Here is a 25,769-nt window from a genome sequence, read left to right as displayed (position 1 = left end):
GTAATTTTGGTGCCTAAACTTAACCAAAACGTAACCAAATAGCATTTCACAACATCAACTATGTAGCGTACTTAAAGGTGCAAAAAGCTATTTTGAAGAAAGACGGTTGATTGTTGAGTTTCATTCCCAGGTTGTAATACTCAATAAAATACTCAAATACAGATGCTTTGGCCACAAACACAAGGTATCAGTATTTGACAACCTGGAAATCAGACTCAACAATCAACTATCTTACAAATTATACCGTCATGTATGTAAGCTAATTTCTTATCCTGTTGTCAGGTACCGTGTTGTTGGCAGACATACTTCTTTGTATTTGTGTACAAAGTAAATAAATGAGAAAAGTGTCATTTAGTAATTTGAGATGAACTGAGCCACGCTACCAGTTTCACTTTGCTTTCGGTCTTTATGCTAAGCTAGACTTATTGTCTCCTGCCTTTCACATTATGTAATGCACAAGTGAGTCTTATCTATCATCTCTTTTCATTCTGAGAAAGAAAAGCAAGTAAACGTATTTTTCCAAATGCATCTTCAATCTTTGCAGGAAATCCTGCTTATAGTGACACTCAGAAGATTAAAGCATGTTAACACCATCAGTCTCTAGACCCTGAATCGTGCGTATGCAAGGTTAGAGAGGAAATGTTGATAGAAACAACAACCTAAGAGCACTGGTACCTCTGGGATATCACGCTGTGAAATGTGAGACTCGGAGCATTTACTGTTATTGAACAGTCTTGACTACACAAACAGTTCCCATGCTCATTGTCAAAATGCTGACAGATTACAGCTGAGCGTTGAGAAGCTGATCCTCTGGAAAACTATGGACATAATAATAGCTTAAATAATTGCAGACTGGAGTTATACATACATACACCGTTACACAAACATTTCTCAGGGTAAGAGCTACTCTGGGGGCAAAAATAATTTGCTGTTAGATGGGAGGATTCAAAAAGCCAGTTTGTTTTGTAATTAATAGACTGAAAGACAACAAGACATAAGGGAGTATCTGCGACCGTCATGAATGAATGACTGTGGCAACTGGACCAGAAATCCTCTTGTGCTGTTCAAGTTTACCAGTTAGCTCACTTGTCTGTGAAAAAAACATAGTGCCACTCCTAGAAAACCTCAACTGTCTGTCAAATACTGGAGTAAAAATCCTTCATGAACGATGATTGAATAATGAGTCAGCATCAGTAGATTAGCTCTAGCAGCGCAGCAAACTTTTTGATATCTGTCAACATTTGGAAGTAATTTCCCACAAGGTCTGGGAAAATTCTCACTGTGCTCAACTCCAAGACAAACAGAGATGTGTTGGCTGGCAGTGATTAACTCCTCTGCTCATTCATAAAGCTCTTGGCACATAATGAAGGACCTCTGGCCTGGGGTAATTTGGTGAGAGGCCTCAGATTGCCACTACACTAACTGTGGGAGCTACATACTGGATCAGAACCTGTAGGTCAATCAGAGGAGTCAGCTTGGATAGTGGGAAAGGAAGCCCAGGCATGCACTGTATGTAAAAGCTGATGGTAAAGGACTTGAACTATGAAGTAACCTGATCAGTTACATACACTGTCTGTAGGGGTCATGGGAGGGTCACGGGTGGAATAACAATGTGCAGCAGTTTTTATTTTTAACATTCAGCTGGTAAACTTTTCAAGTTGCGAGACTGCGTGTTTGTCATCATGGCAAGTACGGTCCTGGAGCCACCTGTTGTAGCAGGAACTACCACAGAAGCAGGTTTGAATACTTTCCAGGTGTTTATATGTGGTCCAAGCGAGGGCACCGGAACCAGGCAGGTAGGAAGTAGCCCATATGCATTTTAATTCATTTTCCTGTGTAGCTGTTATCATTTTTGACTTTGACTTTTAAGTCTTTTTTAATGGACAGTATTTGTCACCGATCTAACTTCTCCTGTGGAGACATATTTTAAAAAATCAGGAAGAGTTATAGTTGTTGACAATACGTTAATAAACAATAATGTCTGCTTACAACTACAAAATACTTGAATTACATTAACCAGTCACAACATTAAAACTCTGCTTATACATTTAATGGATTAGTAGCAATCATAATAATCTTCTGATAGAGTCCATTCACCATAACAAAGTACTTTTAGTTTTGATACTTTAATGGCATTTTGCTGATAATACTTCTGTAGTTTTGCCTATATTTAAAAAAAAACAAACAAAACTTTTACATATACACTAGTATTATTTACTACTTTTACTACAGGTGCATCAGTTAAAAAAAACTATAAAATCATTAAGTATCAAGGGAACTGTGTAAGATCATCTGCACTCTGAAAGAGGAACAGTGTTCAGTGGAGCGAATAAAAGAGGACTTTCAATAACAAGAATAATTGTATGAAATCTACTGTATATTTTCTTGAGAAGACTACAGTTATAGTAACTCTCGTATATATATATATATATAATAGTAACTCTCTTTATAGACATTTCTTTTTCAAGTTTTATAGTCTGAACATTTAAGTCAACGAACAAAACTTTGACAGTGAAAAATGAGTGGGAAGGAGCAATCATTAAGTGTTTCTCCCATGTCATTATGTATGTGTTTTGCTTTGTCCCCTCCAACATCCAGAAAGGAAACTCATCCCCGCGAGCGAAGTGCACGAGGGGGGTGTTCACCACCCAGGGCCCCAGTCTTCTGTACTGTCATTGGTCACCATGAAACCGGCATCAGTTTAAAACCAGACACCACTTTCTTCCCTCCCTTCACACAGCACAACCCCTAAAAAGACAGATAGGGAGGGACAGACAGGCAGAGTTACTGAGTGTGTGTGTGTGGGTCAGACTGTGAGAGATAACTAGACTTGGTCTCAGGATGCCAGCGTACGCCACCAACATGAGGCTGAAGTTCCCCATCTTGGCCTTGGTTTTGGAGATTATCACCATCATCCTGTTTGCTCTCTTTGTGGACTATGATGACGGGAAAGGTCATGGGCACGGGCACGACGAACCTAGCAATGAGACTCACACCCAAGAGCCACCCATGAAACTCTACCCCAGTAAGTCTACCTGAGGGATGCTCTTCTACTGCCTGTGATGTTTGCTCAATAGACTACTTTTGAACAGGGTAAAAAATGATAGGTTAACAAGTTTTTATCTAATGCTTCTAACATACTGCTTTTGCTGCAGCTTTGAGGGTAATACTCTTGTTAATTGGTGAAAATTCACTCTTAAAACAGAGGTCAAATATCCAGCAAAGCTTTGTGACACCTTAAAGAGGCGAGGCCCTCATTGTACTAAAAGAGGATTAAATCTACAAATCTTCCACAATTTAAAGGTTTGGTCTTCAACTTTGAAATTTTTAGTACACTAAAAACAACCTCGCTTCATTGGAATAATGTGACATCTGTAATAAGGGTGTAATTTCCTGCAAACAGAAATAGAAGAATCTGAAGGCTGTTTCCAGAGCAGGTCTGCTGAATGCAATAAGAGGAGTCATGGGGTCGCATTCTCGTCCGTCACAAAGTCTATTCATGCACATGCAGCTGAGGAGTCAAGGGGATCCTGCAGGGAAAAGTGTCAGGTCCCATGCAGTGGAGGTCGCATGTGATTTAAATTAATGTCTCAAACACATAAATAACAGAACAACAAAGACGGACGGTAGATGGAGCAATAGAAATGCTGTTTTAATTTTATGTAGCAGTTGAAAGGTGACACTTTCTATTTGTATTTGAACTACAGCACAGTTGAGAGGTTTCTTTGCATCTGGTCAACTTATTTGCATTCAGGCAGCTGCGGTTATAAACCACTGTTTTAATGTATGAACGTCTGCTCGTGGCTGGGTGGGGCAGGGGCGGCCCATAGAGATTAGCTCAGTGGTCACTATTAAGGCCTAGCATATCTTACACTTCAGACGAGATGGTTTTGCAATTTAAAACAGTTAGAAAACTGTAGGAATACACTTTTTTTTTTATTATATGCATTTAAGACATAAAAAATATTACTCTTTGAATAATTATTGTGTCTGTTGTTTTTCCCACAAGAAGAGAGATTTATCTGCATGTGCCAACAATCAAAAATTTATCACATGATGTTAGGGGAAATATCTGCAGATGCCTCTTAAAATGCACATCAATCTTGATTAAGCACATCAGGCTCAGTGAAGTATTCTAATTATGCAGAACGGGTTATAGCCATTTAAAAAGCAATTGCATAACGTGAAGACCTGCGGTTGTAATTGAGAGGACAGCTATCCAACCCATACCAGACATATCTAATTATAGGTTCAAAGGAAGACAAACAAGCAGAGAAATGTTGACTGGAGCGAGTAAAAGCTATCGCAGCTTTATCATCATGGAGCAGTTAAATTTTGAAATAATATCAATGACAGAAACAATTGTGGTTGTATGGTATGACGAAACACTGCGTACTTTTCTAATTAAGACTCTGGGAAAGTAATTTCATCTTGACGAGGAGTTAATTTGTAGGATGAAAACATCAAAGGCAAGGACATTTTTAAAAAATGAAAATAATTTATCTTTATGAATCGGTTGCATCACTCCTGGACTACAGCAGGTCCTTAGGGGATTCCCTCCCTCGTCTTGGCTCACTCACTTCTTCCGCAGATTATCTAACATCTGGGCGTGGTGCCAGTCACTGTGGCTGCTTTCCAGCTTTACCTACTCCCCATCCTCAAACTACTGTTCACTTGAATCCTCTACTACAAAGAAAGCAAGTCTGAATCACCCAGCTGTGAATGGGAGGGAGGTCAGAATGCAAGTTAGATAGGGTTTCTTCAAAAACAGCTCCACATCAGATAACTACACCCCGACTCGCTTCTGCTGATATCAGTTCTCAGTGTTGAAAAGGCTGAGTGTCTGTTATGCAGCGTTAAACAAGGACACATGAGGGTTTTTCAAGCTCATCATCAACACAAATTTTCAGCATTTACAGCATCTTTAGATTCTGCCTCACAAAAGCAGATGCAGGTGTTTCCATGTCTCACTTTTTACCAAAGTCAATATGTAAATATTGTTTGTGAAAATAGGTGTGGATGACTTTAATCGCCCTCATTAGTCTGACATTCAAAAGCTGCTGCATTTAAAACAATTTTTTCTGTGTTGTATGGAAATGTAGCCTGAAGTAGACAAATAGATATTCCATATTCCATGTTTGATACATAGAAATGTAGCATGTGTGCTTGTTTTTTTACTCATATCTAATGTAGGTATGTCATATTAATTGTCTGATTTAAGTTAAGACATGTGGAAGTCGTAATGTGTACAGTATATGGTAGCTCATTGTCTTTCATAGCTCAAAGCCAAATGTGTAATTGATAAAAGCGTCCTTTAAACTGAATCTTTCAAGTTATTTGACAGATAGAGCCTGAATGATACTGGATTTAGGGGACTGATGCCAATACCGATAAAAGGGAATACAATTTTCCAATATCAGATATCGGTCGATATTCATTTTCATAAATATACAAGGTTATCAAACACAATGATATGTAATAACAATAAACCTCATAGTTAAAATGACATCAGTGCACTGAAAACGTAAACCTCTCACCTTCAATTTAATGAATATAAAGTAGCCTGGACATCTTTTTTCTGCATTATGTTCAGTTCTGTTCAAGTTGTTATATTGGCGCATATCGGACAACTTATGTGCCGATAACAATACATCTGATCGGTCAATACTTGCCGATCTAGAAGGAACAGTTTTGTGAAAAGTCACTTCCTTTCCGACACAAGAAAATCAATACCACACTCTTGTTCGTATGGTAAATCCAAAGCGACAGCCAGCAGCTGGCTAGCATAGCTTAGCACAAATACTGGAAACAGGCAGAAACAGCTAGCCTGGCTTTTTCTGCATGAAACAAATTTCGTTTACCAGAGCCTCTAAAGCTCACTAATTAACACGTTATACCTAGTTTGTTTAATCCGTACAAAAATGGAAGTTTGAAAACATGTTTTGGTTTTAAGGGGGTTACTTGGTTGGCAGCAGTCACTTCGCATAGTCTCCACTTGGTTGCCTGGCAACCTCATGGTGACTACAAGACTTTAGGAATAAATCAAATGATATATAATGTGTTAATTAGTGATTTTTTGATTTTACCTTCAGACAGAGCTAGGCTAGCTGTTTCCTCACATTTCCAGTCTTTGTGCTAAGCTAAGCTAACCATCTGTGAATGGTAGATTCGTATTAAGGCACAGACGTGACATTTTTATGTTCCTCGTGTCACTCTCGTGCAGCACTACCCTGCCTTTTTAAAGACCAAACTGTGTCCTGTTTAGACAATAGTGGCTGCGTTAATACTTATTACAGGCTGAGAAAATGAAGCACATTGTTTCTCAGCCTGCGCACACCTTCAACTTAATGTGTTTTCCAAATGCAGCGCTAATCATATCAAGTTCAAAGGCCTTTGGAAAACAGGAGTCCCGTTTCTTGTCACGATATCCTGTCTTGGGGGGAGCATCCGGTTTTACGCAAATCCCCCCAAAATTACCTTGCCTTAACCCAGATTTATGGAGTATCTCCACTAATTTTTTTTTGTGCATCCTTACTGCTCAGAACAAAGCGAAAACGCCATTTAAGGACAGTGTCAGGAAACTTTTAAACCCTGCTTTGTTTGTCCGACTATCAAGTGAGACTAATAGATAAGGGTGTGCTAAACGTCTCATGCTCTTGAAACTACACAAGTTTAAACTTATTAAGATCATATGCGCTTAATAGAAACAGCACAAGGTCACAAACTCTACAGGAACAGTGGCAACATTTTGCAGGATCCCATTCGCAGTGTGATTGAATTGCTTTCCCAGCTAACAGGTCATGGTTGACAATACAGCCCCTGTGGAAGGAAATGACTGCTGTGAAGTCCAGTAACTGCTTGATAAATCATTTAAACTACAAAGTCAAAAGAATACCACTGTGAACAGCAAAGACGTTGCAAATTGGCAATGTCTAATGGACGGCAGGGCATGAAAAAAGTGCTTCGTCTGATTAAATTTCGTGTCCACATTTTGCTGAGGCTAAAGTGGGACTCTTACAACAAAGCAGGGCCCTGTTATCAAATTATCAGCAGAACTGACCTCCCTCCTCTTTCCTCCAGTGTTTCAGGATGTCCACGTTATGATCTTCATTGGCTTTGGGTTCCTGATGACCTTCCTCAAGAGATACGGGTTCAGCAGCGTGGGCGTCAACTTACTCCTGGCCGCCTTCGGCCTGCAGTGGGGCCTCCTCATGCAGGGCTTCTGGCACATGGATAATGGCAAGATCAAAATGGACATTGAGAAGTATGACTGTCTTTTCTGCACGTGCAGCTTTTCAGTAACCGCCTGACTTACATTTATGAACATATAAATCACCAACTTTGTAGCTGCTCAGTAAGAGAGCTGAGACCTGCCCTGCTGGCTGCTGCTGAGTAGCTCTGAGAGATGATGGTTGACCTGTGCTGCTTTTTGTCTCTTGTCCTCATCCTATAATTTCTGTTTTCTTCCTTCTCCTTCAGAATGATTAATGCAGACTTCAGCACAGCCACAGTCCTGATCTCTTTCGGGGCTGTTCTGGGCAAAACCAGCCCTGTGCAGCTCCTCATCATGACCATACTGGAGATCACCATCTTCTCCATTAATGAACATCTGGTGGTTAACGTCCTCGAAGTAAATGCACAATGACACATGCATGTTTGGATAAACTAATTTGTTTTAACTCCAGCATTATGACCAGAGCCTTCTGTAAACTGATTTTTTTTAAACACTGATTGGCTTGTTTTGTTTTTTCTGCATCACCTTTTTAACAGGCAAATGATGTTGGAGCATCTATGATCATCCATGCTTATGGAGCCTACTTTGGCCTGGCAGTCGCTCGAGTACTTTACCGACCAGGTTTGAGAAACGGACATGAGAATGACGGATCTGTTTATCACTCCGATCTGTTTGCTATGATTGGTAAGAGCCAATTACACTTAAAAGTCCATTGTGTACATTGGCAGAAACTGAATATAATTTTGTGACTGTTTTCATTAGTGTATAATCACCTAAAGCTAAAATAGCTTAATGTGATATCTATGTGATGACATCAAATATGACAACAGACTCAAACTGTGGCTCTAGAGAGGGCCTTTCATGTTTTTACATTACCTGGGTCACCCGTACACACTTGAAAAGGGAGGGCTATTCAGTTGGTGGCAATCTGCAAACCCACCAGTAGATACCACTAAATCCTTTACACTGGACCTTCAAACTGATGTACTACATGAGTGTTTATTCAGTGTTTACAGCAGTAGTATGTTTTATTTTACTTGTTCATCACTGGCCTCCTGCACATGTATGACTGGTGCCACCTTGTGGACACAAATAACAATGCAGCATGTGCACAGTGATCAAGCAACAGTAACCTCATCTGAGTATCAATCCCGTTAAAGAATGAGTATGAATACTATAAATGTGATTTGATATGAACCATACATCGATACAAATGTCTTTATCACTCTCTCCTACAGGAACTGTCTTCCTGTGGATGTTCTGGCCCAGTTTTAACTCAGCCATCGCTGAACCGGGCCTCCCTCAGCTCACGGCAGTGATCAACACCTACCTCTCACTGGCTGCCTGTGTGCTCTCTGCCTATGCCATCTCAAGCCTCGTGGAGCACAAAGGAAAACTGGACATGGTCAGATTAGCTTTTCCTTTAATACCCACAATAACACTTTTAAGAGTTTTAAAAAACGAATTCAGTTATATACTTGTTTTTATATTTCTACAGGTGCACATTCAGAATGCCACCTTGGCTGGTGGCGTCGCTGTGGGAACATGTGCTGACATGAGCATCGGGCCATTTGGGGCAATGCTGATTGGATTTGTGGCTGGCATCATCTCTACCCTTGGCTTCAAGCTCCTCAGTGTGAGTTGAAAGTCAAAGCAAAGGTTCAAATTAAAAAAAAGCCAGTAATTTTTTATTTTAAGTTATAGTTTCTTGAAAAGTTTCTAAAATGTGTGGTGTAAACACGGCAAAAATTTTACTAATATAGTGGAAAAACATTTTTCAGCTTCCAAAATGTTAATATTTTCTGTTTTTCTTACTCTTAATGATGGTAGGTTGAGTAGTTAGACTATAGTTACTAGTTATTTTACAAACAATAAATTGTTTTATAAGCTATTTATCAAGCAACTGTTTCTTGTAAAGCTGTAAGTGATGTTTTTAATACTTCGTTAAGTTCATTTATAAACATTATTTGGACGGCAATCATGAGGTTGTAACTTGTGTTTATAAACCTTTACAATTGCTTTATAAATGGTTGATAAAGCATTTCATTGTTTGTTAACACTTAAATAACTATTACATACAAAAGTTTCATTAACTGTAACTTCAGAAGTTATTAATGACTGTTATTTTAAAGTGTTACAGTTGAATATCTTTGGGTTTTGGACTGTTGGTCGAACAAAACCAGACATTTGAAAATGTCACTTTGGGCTCTGGGAGGCTGTGATTTTCTACATTTCTCTGACATTTTCTTTTATACCAAACAATAAATAACAAAAAAACTCATAGTGAAAATAATCAGTTGCAAAACACTTGATTCTTTAACAAAAATGCCTCCGTCAGCCATAAAGTGATATGTATATAGACAGAATCATATATATTTTAGTGCTATGAAAGCGCATGCCTGGTTTTTAAAATCAAAAATGCATATATCACCTTTTAAAACGACACTTCTTTGGTTGCTACATGAGGTCTTTTTTTTCCTCCTCTGCAGCCCATCCTGGCATCGAACCTGGGTATCCAGGATACCTGTGGAGTCCACAATCTGCACGGCATGCCTGGCATCCTGGGCGGGTTGGCTGGTATTTTGGCTGTGGCTTTGGGGAAAAAAGATGGGTAAGGGCCCTTTTCCTCACCACTTCCTTACATACACATATGATAATATATATAGACACACACATACAGTATATTGTAGCTTTGAAGTAATTTTATGCTTCAGTTATATATCAGATCTTACAATGTCTGCGAAAATACAATACAATGTCTTCCCTCCTCCTCTTCAAAAGTGACGCTGCCATGCAAGCTGCTGCCTTGGCTTCATCCCTCGGGTTTGCTCTGGTTGGAGGTGCTGTTACAGGTAGGTGGAGGGGAAAAATGAGAACATAAATGCGACGGTTGAATTCATGAGCACAGGGTTCGTCAAAGGAAAGGCTGGGGTCGGGGCTGGGGCAACACCTGAGTGATCAAACAATTAATTTTCTCCTTCAAGGTTTGATAATGAAGTTGCCCTTCTGGGGACAGCCTCCAGACCAGAACTGCTTCGATGACTCTATTTACTGGGAGGTAAGAAATCCCACTCCTCATAAATATTATCTCTAGGTTCTGACTGTTGAGTGTCACGAGTGATGGATGCAGTCGTACAATATTTTTTTAAGTTATTAAATTAGTTGTTTGGGGAACATAGATGGATGCGGTTCACTCCATTATTATAATCAAGGCTTCCACTCATAAAAAAAGTTTTCTGATACTTCTTTTTGAAACACCACCAAGGCGCTATAGCATATAAGCCAATAACTGTCCGATGTCCATTTCACGTACACTAGGTCTCTTTTATCATGCTACAGACAAATCATTTGGATTTCGTGTTTTCCAGGTTCCTGAGGAAGAGGAGGAGAATGAGGAGAGCTTGGCTCACGCCGATCACTCAAAGAACAAAGCAGAGGTTTAAATATCTGCCCACAGTCCACTGATCTGGAAATGAAGGAGAATAATTAATCAGCTACACCGTGTCTGCAGAGATCAACTTGTCAGTTTTATTAATGTGATAAAGAAAAGACTAGACAATTTACTCCAGTCATCAACACAAAAACCAGGACCGTCAGTTCTGAAGAAGTACAATGACACATCATCATAGTATGAGGCTGTAATGATTAATTCATTATTTAGTCAACTATTAAATGAATAGTCAAATTTCATAATCCATAAATCATTTTTTAAGAGATTCTCTGATTCTAGCTTCTTCAACGTGAACATTTTCTGGTTTCTTTACTCCTCTATGACAGTAAACTGAACAACTTCGGGTTGTGGACAGAACAAGACGTTTGAGGACGTCGTTTTAGGCATTGAGAAACACTGACATTTTTTTTTTTTCATTTTATAGAACGAACAACTAATCGATTAATTGAGGAAATAATCAACAATTAATCGACAGTGAAAATAATTGTTAGTTGCAGCCCAAGTATAGTTTATATTCGTAATTAGGAAGGTCAGTGAAAAGTCCAAAGTACACTGCTTTTTTTTCTAAAATAAAGATTTGATTATTTGAAAAGAGAACAGTGACCTTCAGGGATTGCTTTTTTCTTTTAACACTGAAAATCGCGATGAATCATTTCTAGCAGTCATGAGCCGCTGTAGAAAAAACACAGTGGGTCACACCAGAGCTTCACTGCCAATACACGATCACTTCCATAAGCTTTTTTCTGTATTTTATTTTTATATTATTAAAAAGCATAAACGCGTGTCTTAAGATATTAGTATAGTGTGTATTTCTCGTTGTACGCTCTTTTATATTTCTGTATGTATTTCTGCTGAGGCTTAGGTCAAAGAGAGGAGTGTTACCCGCCTTGATCTGCTGCTTCACATCACCTCACTGGAGCCCAGTCCTTCTGCGAGGAGTCAGAGTCAGACTGAGCTCTGACATGGGCAGGGATAGTCGCATGATATCTTATCTTGTAACTAATGAACCTTCAGGTCACTTATCTTCCACTGCTTACAGTCATTTTCTATCCGAGGGCAGCTGTACTATTGCTTTAATGCAATGAGGATCGCATTCAGAGCCGTGCATTTTGGCATTAGACTGGCTGTCACTGGACGAGCTGAAGCTCATATTTTTGTGTTTTATCTATATACATCCAGTGTATTCTTCTTACATGTACATACAGTTTAGCTTTTAGATGGTTTGACATGGTCGGTTTTATGAAGGCCCTGCAAAGTTAAAAAAGAGCTACTGGTACTGAATATTTTTCAGAAATCTTTTAAAGAATTCAACAGGAACTTACACATCTAAAAATAAGAAAGTTCAGGCATTTATACGCGGTGCAAATGTGACAATAAACTCACTTTTTATTTACAATTTTCACAGTACCATATTATGCATCAGTTTGCCTGGTTTTTTATCTGTTTAGTTACTGTTGAATTATTTTTCAGTCTGAGTTTTGATCCGCCACACCTGCAACAAACCTCCTGTGTATATGACAGCATTGAAGAGCAGCCATTTCTTGCTTCTCAGCATCTTTTTAAGTTGCATGGTGTTGGAGTGTCTTTAACAATAACCCTTTGGACTGCAGGGCTGGATTAAACTGACTACACACAAAGTAGTGTTAATCAATGATATTTTGGTTTGTCAAATGATTTTTGATGCCCAGAACACTGAAACACATCAAGATTTTGTATTTTTATACAGTGGGCATGTGCTTGTATTTGTATAATATACTAATACTGTCATAATAAAGATGTTTTTGTACAATACCCGTGTTTATGTGTGTTTTTGTGGTAGTAATCTTAGACTGAGTTCAGATATTTGGATAAATATTACAGTCTCATGGCTTCCTTACATTAAACTGTCACTTGGCACAATTAAGTCAGGAGTAAATGATGATTACATTGATTATGTCACTGGTGAGACCCTGATTTTTGATCTAGCGACAGGGCAGGTTGACATTTGCAGTTTTTGAGTTAAATATCATAATAACTATTGGCTGGATGTCATTTATCGGAGCCGATATTCAGCATTTCCAGTTATCGGTATCTGTGTTTTCTGTGTGCGATTGCAGATAAAATTAATCAATTTAAAAATTCACTAGTTTGGCTCTAATGCGGCATCCTTTCTCTGTCTGTAGTCGCAACTCTGTGGTCTCACTCAATGTCCCACCCACAACGCTATCTAATTGATTACAAGTCACAAGTAATGGCCTATTAACACAGAATAATGTAGTTAGTTACATTCCAGTAGTTAGTTACTCTCAACTTTGACACCAATATTCTTAATTTTACTGCAACTTTATATTTGTTCCAATAATGGTTATCGGGCTCCTTGATTATTACTAAGGGGTATCTGCCCTGAAAAAAACATCGGTTGATCCTTAATTTTGATTATGGGTAAACTTCATACTGACAGATATATATTTTTTACATTTTGTGGAATTTAAAACATTGAAAACATTTTTTCAATCTTTGAAAAGTTGGAAAAAAGATGTGCCTTGAGACTCTCTGAATTATATTGATTAAATCTCCCTAATTCAATTTATTTTCCTTTTACTGTTGTTTTCGTTTATTCGTCGCTATTTGTATTTATTTCCACATTCAAGTGTGCTGCTTGGAAATACTATGAGTTATGTTCAACAATGATAACGCATGTTTGTTATTTGAAAATGCTGAAGTTTTTTTGTTTTTTTTTTATCTTGTGAGCATGATTAGCATGCTGATGTTAGCTTTTAGCTTAATTGACACACCTCCTTTATATCAATAAGGGTAGACATGAGCTAGAAACACAAGTCCAAAATGGCCATGAAGTTAATTCAACATCTCTCTCAAGCAATTTTAACAACTCCTCAACATCATAACTTTAAAGAAATCTGGATTTACTGCAGAGCTGCTGTTTGAATCTGCCTTAATATTAGCTAGCTAGCTAGGTGTAACGTTGATTAACTCTAGAAAGAAAAAGACATGTGGCAGGTAAAATAAATGTCTACAGCTTAAAGGCAGCTTAATATTAAAATCCCAGCAGACATTATATTAATTTCGTATCTTTTAGTTTACAGCCTTAACTCACCTGTTTGACTCAGCAGCGCTCTACACGATGAGCTGCAGCTCCCGTCGCTGAGCAGCAGGGGGCGCTGTGTTGTCTGTGGGCCCGAGTTCCCTCCGTTGTTTTGAAGGTGTAGCCGCGGTGCATCATGGGATACAAAATGTCTCCTAAGACTGTCGGCTGATGCTAATTTACTAGAGATAATTGCGAATAAATATATATATTTTTACCTATTTCCAGCGGTTGTTGTGTCCGTTTCTCTATATATATGTGATACATTAACTGCAACCTGCTGGCGCAATGGTGAGTAAAGAACCTCTTCTTTCACCAGCAGTAGATTATTTATTAGCTTAAAACGCATTTAGCTTTAGCTTAGTAAACGTAGCCCAGGTAACGTTAAGCACTAAGCTACATAAAGGACAATCAACGTAAGAGTCTTTAACCAGAGGTGTCTTTATCAAGCCACGATTGTAGACATTTGGTTACCTGTTGTAAATGGTCAGGCGTAACTTGTGTGATGTGTAACGCCATCTTCCTGGAGCTCAGATCTCATTTCTAAAAAAATCATGTCCTGTCACATCCAGGACGCAGTCACACACACCAAATATATTTGTCAACATTTCTTATGTTTCCAGTCAACGAGAGCGGAGTGCAGAGTTTCCAGCTCCACCTCCAGATCAGATGAAAGGAGGAGATCAAGGAGCAGAGGCAAGACTGCTTATGTAGAAGACACATGAAACTCACCATCATATCCAAAACTTGACTCGTATATAGACACTTACACTGTTTTACTGTTGTTTTCTCATTTTCACTATGGGAGGAAAGTTGTGTGCATGTAATGTTGTTTTAGACTAAAAAGAAAATAAACTAACCACATGCAAACTTTAAACGCTGGTAGAGCTAAAACAATTTGTCTTATTCATTCATAAACTTCAGTTACTGCAAAATCTTGCAAATATGTACGTGATGCTGCAAAACTGTTGAGTCATCGTCATAGAGGTTCCTCACCCGTACACATTTCTGTTTATTTTATATTAATTGCATTGTGGCCTGTTAGTTACTTTAAAAGAGAAAATTATACAATCTTTAGAATATCAGTAAAATAGCCCTTGGTGTGATAACTACAGTTTGATGATTAAACTTTTACTCATCATGGAAAAATAAATACATTTGGAGCAAAAAAATGTTGATACTTTTGCAAACTCAAGAATAATGTCATTGGTATTGATATTATTTGCTGCTATAAACAAAAAATATCCGTCATATTTATGCTTTTCTTTCATGTGAGTGATATCTTTCCTTTTTTTTCAAAATATCACTCTCTTACATGGTTTTAAAATTGATATTTTTATTTTTATTTAGGAGAACCATGGGAGAATAGTTGGGACTTGGGTTACAACTAATGACATCCATAATATCATCAGTGCATCAGGTCACTGGTTGTTCATCCCCACAGTTTGCAGTTAATTTTGTTTTCCTCATGGCTGGTGCTCATTTCTTGCTTTAAGCAAGAACACAGGGTCACCTTCATTGGAATTCCTAAAGAAGGTTTATCTTTGTGTCTCTGTCTTCTGTTTGTTCAGGACGAGAAAAAGGGAAGCGGAAACGCAGCCGTAGTAGATCTTCCTCGTCTTCCTCTTCCAGTTCATCTTCTTCATCCTCATCGTCTTCATCCTCATCGTCTTCTTCTTCGTCGGGTTCATCACACTCATCTAGCCGCAGTTCGAGTAGCTCTAGCAGTAGCGGTAAGTGTGTCTTTAAGTTCTGAGCACATCTGAGAACCTTTGGTGGCTAAACTTTTTTTGTGGTCACTTAACTTTCTCCTAAAATTTAATTTTTTACAGACTTCTTCAGTGCTGAATTTTATCAATCTCATATGCTTTTAATTATTTTTTCCTAAAAATTGCTTTTTAAATCCACATTTTATGTCTGTAGATATTGGTACTGTTGTGAAAATAAAAGGATTCATTGTGCTGTTTTTTTGTTGTTGTTGTTTTTCAGACTCTCGGAGTAAATCCAGAAAGCAGTCTAAGAAAAGGAAAAAGGAGAAACAACACAAAAAAGTAATCTAATGCATTTTATTTCATGTATTTACAAAAAATATTTTATAAGTAACTCACTTAAAACTAAATCAAACTTTTTTTGCAGAAAGGAAAGAAAGAAAAGCGACATAAACGTAAAAAAGACAAGAAAGCTAAAGGAGAGGAAAATGCGGGACCTGTACAGATATCCAAGGTAACTTCCCATTAAGGTTGCATTAAACAGAAATTCATTTTCTTGCCTGTGTGACCATAAATACATACATCAAAAAAATATTTTGTTTGTTATTGTACATAGTTATTGATAGTTGATGTCGATGAATCATATTTAAATGAATGAATTTTCATATTCTAGAACCCTTGAACGTGCATTGTTTTTCTTTTAGTACTTGAAGGACCGGAAAAAGGGCAAGTACAGTATGATTTCAGGGAAGAAGATAAAGATGAAAGTAAAGAAGTCAAAGAAAGACAAACAGGTAATCTCACCTTTTTGCTATTAAGTAAGCACTCAACAGCATTTTCATAGTTTGACAACTGATTATTTGAGTTTGCCTTTGTTGTTACAGCGGGATAAAAATCGAGCAGAACTTCTTGAGTTCTTGAACTCTACCCTGTGATGCCTCTGTGTACGCCAGTAGCGGTTCTCAGGCCTGGACATGTCAGCAGAACTCAGGACACAACAACTCAGCTTTCCAAGAAAAAATAATGAAGGGTTTTCTGAGAAAGAGATGATGAATGCCACTTACATCGACACACAGGGGCAGCACCAAGCCAGAGCGAAGGAGCTGTGTCTCATGCAGTGAAGTGGTGAAAATATAGCATCTCACATTACCACCCAGGTGGCTAATTCTTCAGCGTAGTCTGATAGTTTTTGTTATATGAGATGTGTTTATGTTGCGCAGTGTCGTTCAGAATTTTATCTATGGCCACCTAGATCAGTTAAAGGTAAAAATTGTAGTTAGACAGCATCAGTCTGATCATGAACTGCCAGCGACTGGCGTCCCAACGTGTGTTCACCCCTTTTTTTATTCCAGGGATTCTACTTGTCATAACCAGGCAAAATTACCCACAGTGCAACTCAGCTGCAGACAGTTTTGCTTGAGATTCCAGTGTGTTATGCTAATGTATGCTAGTAGCGGCTAATGTTAGCCACAAGCCGAGATGAGAAGCGAACAGCAGAGGTCTGCTAAGCTCACTTCTTTCTATTTTCACACCTCCAGAGTTATTATCATTTTCAAAAATGTAGTCTTCGGCCCCAGGTGACATGGACTTGATGACACTTGGTGACATTTTTCTGCTGGTTGTGTCAATCATTCATGCCAACTTTACTACATGTTGGTCTGGCCCGTGCATTTATTGTTCTGTAGATAACTGACCATCGTGTCTCCACAGAAAATGTTGGCTATGAGAACCACAGTGTCATCACAGTTTTTAATGTGTACATTTTGTTTAAAATGATGAGAATCAATTCTGCGTTGTTTGTTGATTTCTGTATTTCTTATTCATAACATTCATTACCCCAAACTCTGTCATGGATATTGTTTCAGCACCAGTCCTGTTATTAAATTGAAATATAATATACAATCACTGTTAGTTCCCCTATATCAATCCTGTTGAAAGCTTTATATGGATGATGGAGTAATGTATTGTGTACTGTTGAAATTTGCTGTGTGACAAACAAACAAAGCAACAAACGGCAATAAACTGCTGGGAAGATTTTACTTTGAAATGTTTAATTCCAGAAGGTCTGGTAACATTTGTTTGTGCCTCTTTCTTTTAATACACCATCTTGCAAATGAATAACAGACAGAAAGCTTTCAGTTTGCTGACCTTGGAAGATTAATTATTGTGCTGAGTCCTTGTGTGCTGTTGGGAGAAAACAAAGAGCAGTCTGTGAGGGGAGCGCGTGACTCACCCTCTAGATGATGTTATGTTAGTATCAACTATTACAGATCATTTGTTTTAAGACTAAATGAGTAACATGTATACATAAATCTCATGCGAAACATTCTGTCTCTGCACCTCAACAGCCATTTTGTGTCATGTGACTTGGCAACACAAGCATTTTTCATTTGTTCCTGCAACTTTTAGAAAGCCATGAAATGACATAAACATCCCTACCAGGCTACAGCAAATAGCCCTTATGGCTTAGATGCCAATGCCTACAAAATATAAGACACATCACTGCAAATTGCAATAATCTCACGCAGAGTTGAAACTGTTTCAATCCCCAACAAAAGATGCTGTCAAGTTAAAAAAGATCTGAGGAAAAACACCTGGCTTTGCCCCTGCAGGTGTTAAGATAAAGCAGTGGATGCCTTGAATGCTGATTGGTCTCATACAGAAAAGAGTGGAAGGATGATAAGATTCATCCTGCCGCCTCTGGTGCAAGTTGGACATACTGCAGCAAAGGGTCCTGGAGTTCAGCATCTGAAACCTCCCACCATCACTGTCCCATGAACGCCTGACATCAGACAACCTTACTGCTGCTGGTTCCTTTGTATCTGAAGTCAGGCATGCTCCACACCCTCTGCACCCTCTCCTCCCCCTCCATCCCTCTCTCCACATCCTCTGACACCGTTTTGAGGTCGCTCAAACCCGCCCCGTCAGCCGCAGCAGAGGTCAGGCCCACTGTGCTTCCGAACGGGTTGATCTTGATGCGGGACCTGAAGTTCACGAGTGACATGCTCATGGCACGCTTGTTGTTCCACTGGCGGGCGAGCCGCTGAGCCTCCTGCTCCTCCTTCAGCTGATCCAGAGCCTCCAGGAGGATGGAGCGAAACAGGCTGGGCACCTCCTGCACCTCGGGCTCATTGGCCTGCATGGCCTCCCTGAACCTGTGCAGAACAAAAGACAAAACACAGGCCGTTATATTCTGACATACACTTTATACCTACTATTACTTATTTTAAATCACTTTTAAACTTTTAGACTATTCACACATCACTGTGTATTTTACTGTTGTGTTTTTCCATTTGTTGTAAAGAATTTTGTTAGCCATATAAATTAACTGATACAGAGGGTCACGGCGTAGATATCAATATATTTACAATATCTCTTATTTCTATCAATATATGTACCCATGCAGATGAGTTGAAGAGAGGGCCTCATTTTGCGTATTTCTACCCAAGGTTTTATTCTGGCCTTTGAGCAAAAACCACACCCACATAATGGCGAGTGTTATAAAAAGCAACATGGATCACAGTCATCAGCCCCCTCCCCATCTGCGTGACCAGCACACTCCAGCTAACCCCCCAATTACTCCTCCTCCTGCTAACAACAGGAGCCAAGGCCTTAATAAGCCCTTAAATAGTCCTCTATTTGAGAGCATGCTTTCCAGTAAGTGCATCCAGTTAGCTGATGATTGGCCCACTTTCCCTCAAACACGTTAGCTCTGAACATGTTCATTGCTAGTGGTATTTATTAAATGTTATATGTGTAGCTATCTAAACCTTTTGTAAACGTCACTGTGATCGTTAGTAAAAGGCTGTAATGTCAAAAAGTAATATCTCTTCATGTAAATGTGGGAAAAGGCTTAATTAAAAGGTACAATTCATCATTCAGTTGTACATGGAAATGCAGCCCGACTGTCAAAATCCAAAATACAGGAGTGAGCTGTAACTCTCAACTGTATAGATCATTTAACTTTAGTAGAGGATTTACTTAATCAGAGTTATTGATTCAGCATGAAAGCTCTTTCTACAACTTCAAAACAGTCACTCAACTCACTCGAGGTCCTTTTTTAGCTTTTCCTGGACCTTTCAAATGCATCTCCTCTGTTAAAAGTACATTTCTTCTCCTCAGGAAGTGATTTTGAGTCTACGTTCATCTTTTTACTCACATTTTAAATTCAACACGTCTGTAAAGGCCAAGTAGGTATTTCTTTAAAATGTACTACCAAATGCTGCAGTATTTTATATTCACATATAGAAATACTTGATTTTAAAGGTGTAATTTGTAGGAAATGGGCAGAATTTGAAGTTAGCTCCGAATCTAAAGGGGGAAGAAAAAACTGAATTAGATGTGTTTTACGATTAGTTAACGAGGCACTTAAGCTCGACTTAGTTTGGTAGAAGAGAGAAACTTGAGTTCAGATGGTGTCCGTTTGTATTTTTCTGTTTAATGAGGAAAATGAATGTAAAAATATTTCCTTTTTTGACATTTTGTGAGTTTAATGATGCATATGTGTTGCTTTCACAAAGTGAAATTAGGAAAGAGAATGTCCCGAAGCTAGCTGGTTAGCATGCTATCTTCAGTAGACATCTCTACAACACAGTACATTAACAACTTTGACACCTCACACATGCTGTTGTTTCTTCACTCTCTGTTATTAATGTTCATCTTTTGAATGTTTTGAATATCTGACAAAAATTTGCCCCTTGAAGAAATCAGCTTTTTGTGATTTTCAGCTTATTCTACATAAATATGTCACAGCAGCAGAAACATCAGTAGCTTAGTTTAAAAAAAAATACATCAAAAAAATAACCTAAAGGAGCAATATGTACATTTTAATTTAAACATTCTAAAATGAACAAAAATTATCAACAGAAAGTGAAGAAATACCAGGGTTGCCGTTATGTCAGAGATGTCTATGTATTGTGTTGCAGGGATATCCACTGAAGTTAGCATGCTAACCAGCTAGCCAGGCCTGCCCTGCATCTTAATGGAAGAAGTATCGGATCAACTGTCCTTGAAATTCCATGAAAATCAGTTCACCTGATCTGACGACAAACACTAGGCGTTGTCTTTGGCAGAGACAGGGAGAGACTTCGTCAGGGACACTGATCAGCTGCCACCCAGCCCATGGCTCTGTAATTCTTTGGTGTCACTGTCCTTTAATCTGCAGCAGAGATGTCCTGAGCTTGTTTGGGCATCTGTTTGGGCCTCAGGTGTCTTGTTAGAGTTTGACAGTTTTTTGGGAGGCAGTTTGAGCGGCGTTAATGTGAGAAAGCAGTGAGGTGCTAATTGAAAGTAGAAGTCACACACACACAGGCATCAACATCTTTGTGTGACTTTAATTAGCTGGAGACGAGGAAACCTCAGTTGACAGATTGGCTGTGAAGTGTAATTAACGCTTTCTCTGAAATTGAAGTACATCTGGGCGCCAGCCTGTCATTTCTCTATACACACCATCCACCTCAACAAAGTGACTCTTGGTCTACCTGTGGTCCACATGAAGTGAAAATAAAAAATATATTATATCACATAATAAAATCATGTTAGATACATTAATAAATGCAAAAAATGAAGAATAAAGGAGTGAGATTTTATGAAAATGCTCAAAGGACTTTTTAAAACAAGTTTAATGTCTTCTGGATGTAGTCTAATGAGGTGTGTGATGTGCTGCTTTCTTCTAAAAACCCTGCATATATGTAAGAACTGCCCACCTGTTGAATTCATGCTTCAAAGGCCATATTAAAATGAAAACAGAAAAGGTGTTTGACATTTGATTTTCAAAGACTTAATCTGCTCTAAAATATTCAAATGAAATATGCAAAACCTCTCCTCTTTCTTGCCAGTCACTGATCTGCTAAGTGAAACTAACATCTATGAGACACTGAGGCGAGATCCTACCAGTAGCTACAAAAAGAAGGTTATAGAATATCTGGAAAAAACTAGAAAAGATAAAAGCCATTGACAGACCATTATATTACAGACTGCACCCCGGGGAAGCCATCCCATGTATCTATGGACTCCCCAAGATACACAAGGAAGGAGCACCACTCAGACCGGTGTCCCCAGTAGTGGCCAACCTCTACATGGAAGAAGTTGAGAGCAGAGCCTTGATTACCTTCACAGGAACTGCTCCTAGCCACAACAACAAGTTCACACGGGAAGATGTCAGAGGAGACAGTCTGCCCTTCTTGTGCTCTGCAGTGCACATTGAAGAAGACAGAAGCCTCAACACCAAGGTGTACAGAAAACCTACACACACAGATCAATACTTGATGTTCAGCGCTCCTCACCCACTGGAGCACAAGCTGGGGGTCATCAGGACCCTAAACCATCGGGCTGAGACGGTGCCCAGTAAGTCCAGGGGAAGGAGAAGGAACAGAGGCACATCAGGGGAGCACTTAAAACCTGTGACTACCCAAAATGGACCTTTGTCAAAACCTCAAAAGATCCAGAGCAGACGGAGAGGAGGAGATCAGAAAACATAACATCGTCATTCACTATGTCACGGGAATATCTGAGACACTCAGGAGGATCTTCAATAAACATCATATCCCAGTTCACTTTAAACCTACCAACACGCTGAGGCAGAAACTTGTCCATCCTAAGGACAAAACACCAGGCATAAACAGAGTAATGTAGTTTCTGCTGTTCAATGCAGCCAGGACCGCACAGATTTGTACACTGGGGAGACAAAACAACCTTTTCATAAACGAATGGCACGACACAGGAGGGCCAGCTCCTCAGGTCAAGACTCTGCTGTCCACTTACATTTGAAGGAGAAAAATTATTCCTTTGAGGACAACAATGTAAACATCTTGGCCGGAGAAGACAGATGGTTTGAAAGAGGAGTAAAGGACTCCGTCTATGTCAAACTGGAACGACTGTCTTTGAACAGAGGAGGTGGACTAAGACATTACTTATCACCCACCTAAAATGCTGTACTGAGTTCCCTCCCCAGACAGCTTAACAACCATTCACAACTGGGTTCACCTAGCCTTAGAAACCCACATGAAGGCCAGTTGGGTCAACTACCCACAAGTCCTTAACAACTCTGTAGGGACACTCCCACACAGAGTTCAAGAAACTGAAACCAGTCCAGTTGCCTACAATACAGCACATAAAATCACCATGACCTGGATGACTGAGAACCCTCATCAACATCTCCTCCCACTCTATTGCATTTACATCTACATGTCCTCACACTTTTTGGGGGGCAGTGCGAGGCGGGGAATGGAAATAAAAATGTAATTTTCTAACAATTTAAAAAGAAAATAATATTTCATTTCAAAGATTTAACCTTAGTAACTCCCTGACTGCGTGCTTCAGTTCCTGTAATATTGCTGTAGCTACATGATGAGTTTTCTTGTCTCCTTACTTGAGTATGACCAGGCCACAGCAGGGCGGCGGCACCTTGGAGCAGAGGTCCTCCAGGCCGAGCTTCTCCCCGGTGCTGACGCTGAAGGAGGAGCGAGGCGTGCTGGCCAGCCAGCTGTAGTCCACTCCAGTCTTGAGGCGTCTGTACTCGCTCTCCCTCTCTCTATGCAGCCTCTCCGCCTCCTTCAGCTGCCAGCTGAACTCCACCATCAGTGTGTCGGTCACCACGTCTGCCGGGTCCCTCTGGGGGCTCCGGTGATACGGCTCATTCCAGTTGAACCAGGAGGCCATGGCCTTGTTCTTCTTCACAGCCCCCTGCGGAGGGAGAGATTAGCACAGGTAGTCAGCACACTGACATTACTTCAGATGTTTGCTCAGTTAATTGATTTCAAATTCAAAGTGGATTTTTCAAGGTTATGTGTGACTGGAGAATAAAAGGAGAGTGCACACTGCCTGCAGATTAGATTTGCTTGCTTTTATTCGAAGTATGAAAGACTTCATGGTGAGACATCTTTGAGAGGTTTGATAGTGATAGAAATATCTACTTTGCAGAGAAATGTGAGAGAACTAAAACAAAACAGAGAGTTATGTTGAACATTTAATTGAGTGTCTCGTTCAGTTGATTTAGTGCTTTTCAAGGCAATTTGAAAATTCAGCGTTTGTGGAGACCTTACATCTGCTTTAGTCTGACATCATTTGTGACACCACATCCACTGCATGCTGTTTTCACATCTCGACATAATCCTAAAAGAGAGCGTTCCCCCCTCATTGTCCTCATCCACTGGCTCTTTGTTCAGCAGGTGTCATATCCGCTCTCACAGATGCTGTATTCAATCAAGTTCCATTCAACAGTCGGGTTTTTGTTGTTTTGTTGTGATAAAAGAACAAAACCTACAGAAGAGGCTACTGAAGGTCTTGTGAGTTATTAATTTGAAGTAAAAGGACCACCTGAGCCGCACGAGGTCCTTTTGTTTTTGCAAGCCTGTGATTATAAAATTGAAATAACTGATGAATTAGTCGATCGAAGATAAATGATATAGGAACAATTTTGATATTCAAAGAATTGGTGAAGTCATTTTTCATGTACAAATGCTGAACACGCTCTTGATCCAGCTTCTTAAACGTGAATCTTTGCTGCTTTTCTCTGTCTTTTGTGATAGTAACTGAATTTCCTCTGAAAATGTACTCGATAAGTTGATCGTGCAGCTATTTTCATAATCGATTCAATAATTTTGGATGCAAAAAACCTATGAAAATACAGCAATCATTGCTCTGTGCCTGGATTGTCTTTGGAACCACCTTTATCTCACATTTTCCAAGAGTGCCTGGCACAGTTTTTGCCTACAATGTCTTAAATAGAGCAACCAGTCATTTTTTTCTGTAAACTGAATATCTTTGGGTGTGAGACTGTTGTAGGAACAAAACAAAACATTTTAAGACGTCACTTTGGGCTCAGGAAAGTTGCATTGGGCATTTTTTCACTATTTGTTAGTCAATTTATCAAAAAGTAATCATCAGATTAGCCCGGGTTCGATAAAAAAAGCACTTGAAAGAAGAACCAGCATCCTGAGCCTTAGAAATTGTGATGGGAATTTTTCATTTCTGAAGGATCAATTAATTGAATTATTTATATATTAGATACAGAAAATAATCATTAGTTGCTTACTTTGTGTATTTCTTAGCAGTAGTACACATACTTTTTGTGCTGCACCTGTACACATTTTGTAGGCAGCTCTTCGATTAGACGGCTGTTTACTTTCAAATCTGTCCTCTTTTAATCTTGTTGTAATCTGTTCAGGTTACGAGGTCACCTCCAGCCCACAGCAGCTGTGCACGCTTTATACAACTCTACATGTGCAGTAGTGAGGCAGCCCTGCACTAACCTGTGGACTAACCCTTCAAAATGGAGTCAAACACATCCAGCCAACACAGTCTCCCGTCACAGTGCCTCCATATGTTAGACTGCACTGTTAGTCCATGTTTTTTAATGTTGTTTTAATGCATATTCTTTTACAGAAGAAAAACATGTGTAGGGTAATAAATAAACAGGACTACCGCAGCTGATGATTAGTTTCATTACTGATTAATCAGAAATCAGAAAACAAAACACTGTCTTGTTTAGTCTGACACACAATCCAAAACCCCCAAATATTCAATTGACTATAAAGCAAAGCCAAGAAAAGTATAACATTTTCACATTTGAAAAACATTTGCTTTAAAAACTGAAATGATTATCTGAATATTTGCTGATAAATTTCCTGCAGATTGACTGAAGATAAGTGAGCTGAAATTGACTTATTTCCCCAGGACATTTCCGGCTTAATTGAACACTTATGTCTTTCGTTCTTGACCCAGTAAAATCCCTGCTTTTCAGGGACGCTTGGGTTGCTGGCTATACTTCTGACAGATACAAACAGAGCCGCTGAATATGTTGAATTATTGCTGGTCACAATCATTTTGTCCAGGGATTGATAATGAACAGTTTTAAAGCAGAATAATTTTCTTACCCCTTCTTCTTCTTCTTCTTCTTCTTCTTCTTCTTCTTCTTCTTCTTCTTCTTCTTCTTCTTCTTCTTCCTTTTAAGTTTTTCTTGGACTCCACAAGAATCAATTACTGAAAGGCAGAAAATCCTCAGAAATCAGAAATGTGTATCTACAGAGAGAAGACTGTCTGAATGAAAAGCAGGGAGAGAAGAGAAATGGATTCTCTCTCTCTGCTCTCCCGTCCTCTCACACAGTCCCACAGTATTATCTCCACCTCTCTCTCTCGTCTCTCCCCTCCTCCCTCCCAGGAGCCTCTCTGGCCTGCCTTTACTTGTTGCGGGAGGTTGGGGGCACCATCTCCAACGGGAGCCATTGGATCACGGCCCCTGATGAAGTGCTTATGTAGCTTTTTACGATTGGCCGTTGCCATAGTTGCATGCTC

General features: G+C 39.3%; 3 protein-coding genes across 3 annotated transcripts; 2 read left to right on the top strand and 1 right to left on the bottom strand.

Moving 5' to 3' along the window:
* Positions 1–2,728: 2,728 nt before the first annotated feature.
* rhag (Rh associated glycoprotein) lies at positions 2,729–12,476 on the top strand. Its single transcript, XM_073492852.1, has 10 exons — positions 2,729–3,025; positions 7,081–7,264; positions 7,480–7,630; positions 7,771–7,918; positions 8,473–8,639; positions 8,733–8,870; positions 9,724–9,845; positions 10,016–10,086; positions 10,219–10,292; positions 10,603–12,476. The coding sequence occupies exons 1-10, from the start codon at positions 2,842–2,844 to the stop codon at positions 10,675–10,677; spliced, it is 1,314 nt and encodes a 437-aa protein (XP_073348953.1). The 5' UTR covers positions 2,729–2,841; the 3' UTR covers positions 10,678–12,476.
* A 1,424-nt stretch (positions 12,477–13,900) lies between these two features.
* Positions 13,901–17,515, top strand: LOC141018008 (uncharacterized). Its single transcript, XM_073492850.1, has 7 exons — positions 13,901–14,058; positions 14,391–14,463; positions 15,339–15,500; positions 15,757–15,818; positions 15,904–15,990; positions 16,181–16,270; positions 16,361–17,515. Exons 1-7 carry the CDS (start codon positions 14,056–14,058, stop codon positions 16,409–16,411), a joined length of 528 nt encoding a protein of 175 aa, XP_073348951.1. The 5' UTR covers positions 13,901–14,055; the 3' UTR covers positions 16,412–17,515.
* Positions 17,516–18,264: 749 nt separating this feature from the next.
* Positions 18,265–23,135, bottom strand: rd3 (retinal degeneration 3, GUCY2D regulator). The gene is made up of 2 exons (XM_073492305.1): positions 22,846–23,135; positions 18,265–18,631 (listed from the first exon to the last, which is right to left on the bottom strand). Exons 1-2 carry the CDS (start codon positions 23,133–23,135, stop codon positions 18,265–18,267), a joined length of 657 nt encoding a protein of 218 aa, XP_073348406.1.
* Positions 23,136–25,769: the final 2,634 nt, after the last annotated feature.

Source organism: Pagrus major, chromosome 22 (assembly GCF_040436345.1).
Source record: "Pagrus major chromosome 22, Pma_NU_1.0".
NCBI lineage: Eukaryota > Metazoa > Chordata > Actinopteri > Spariformes > Sparidae > Pagrus > Pagrus major.
Note: the sequence above shows the minus strand (reverse complement) of the source record. Positions and strands in the feature narration are given on the sequence as shown.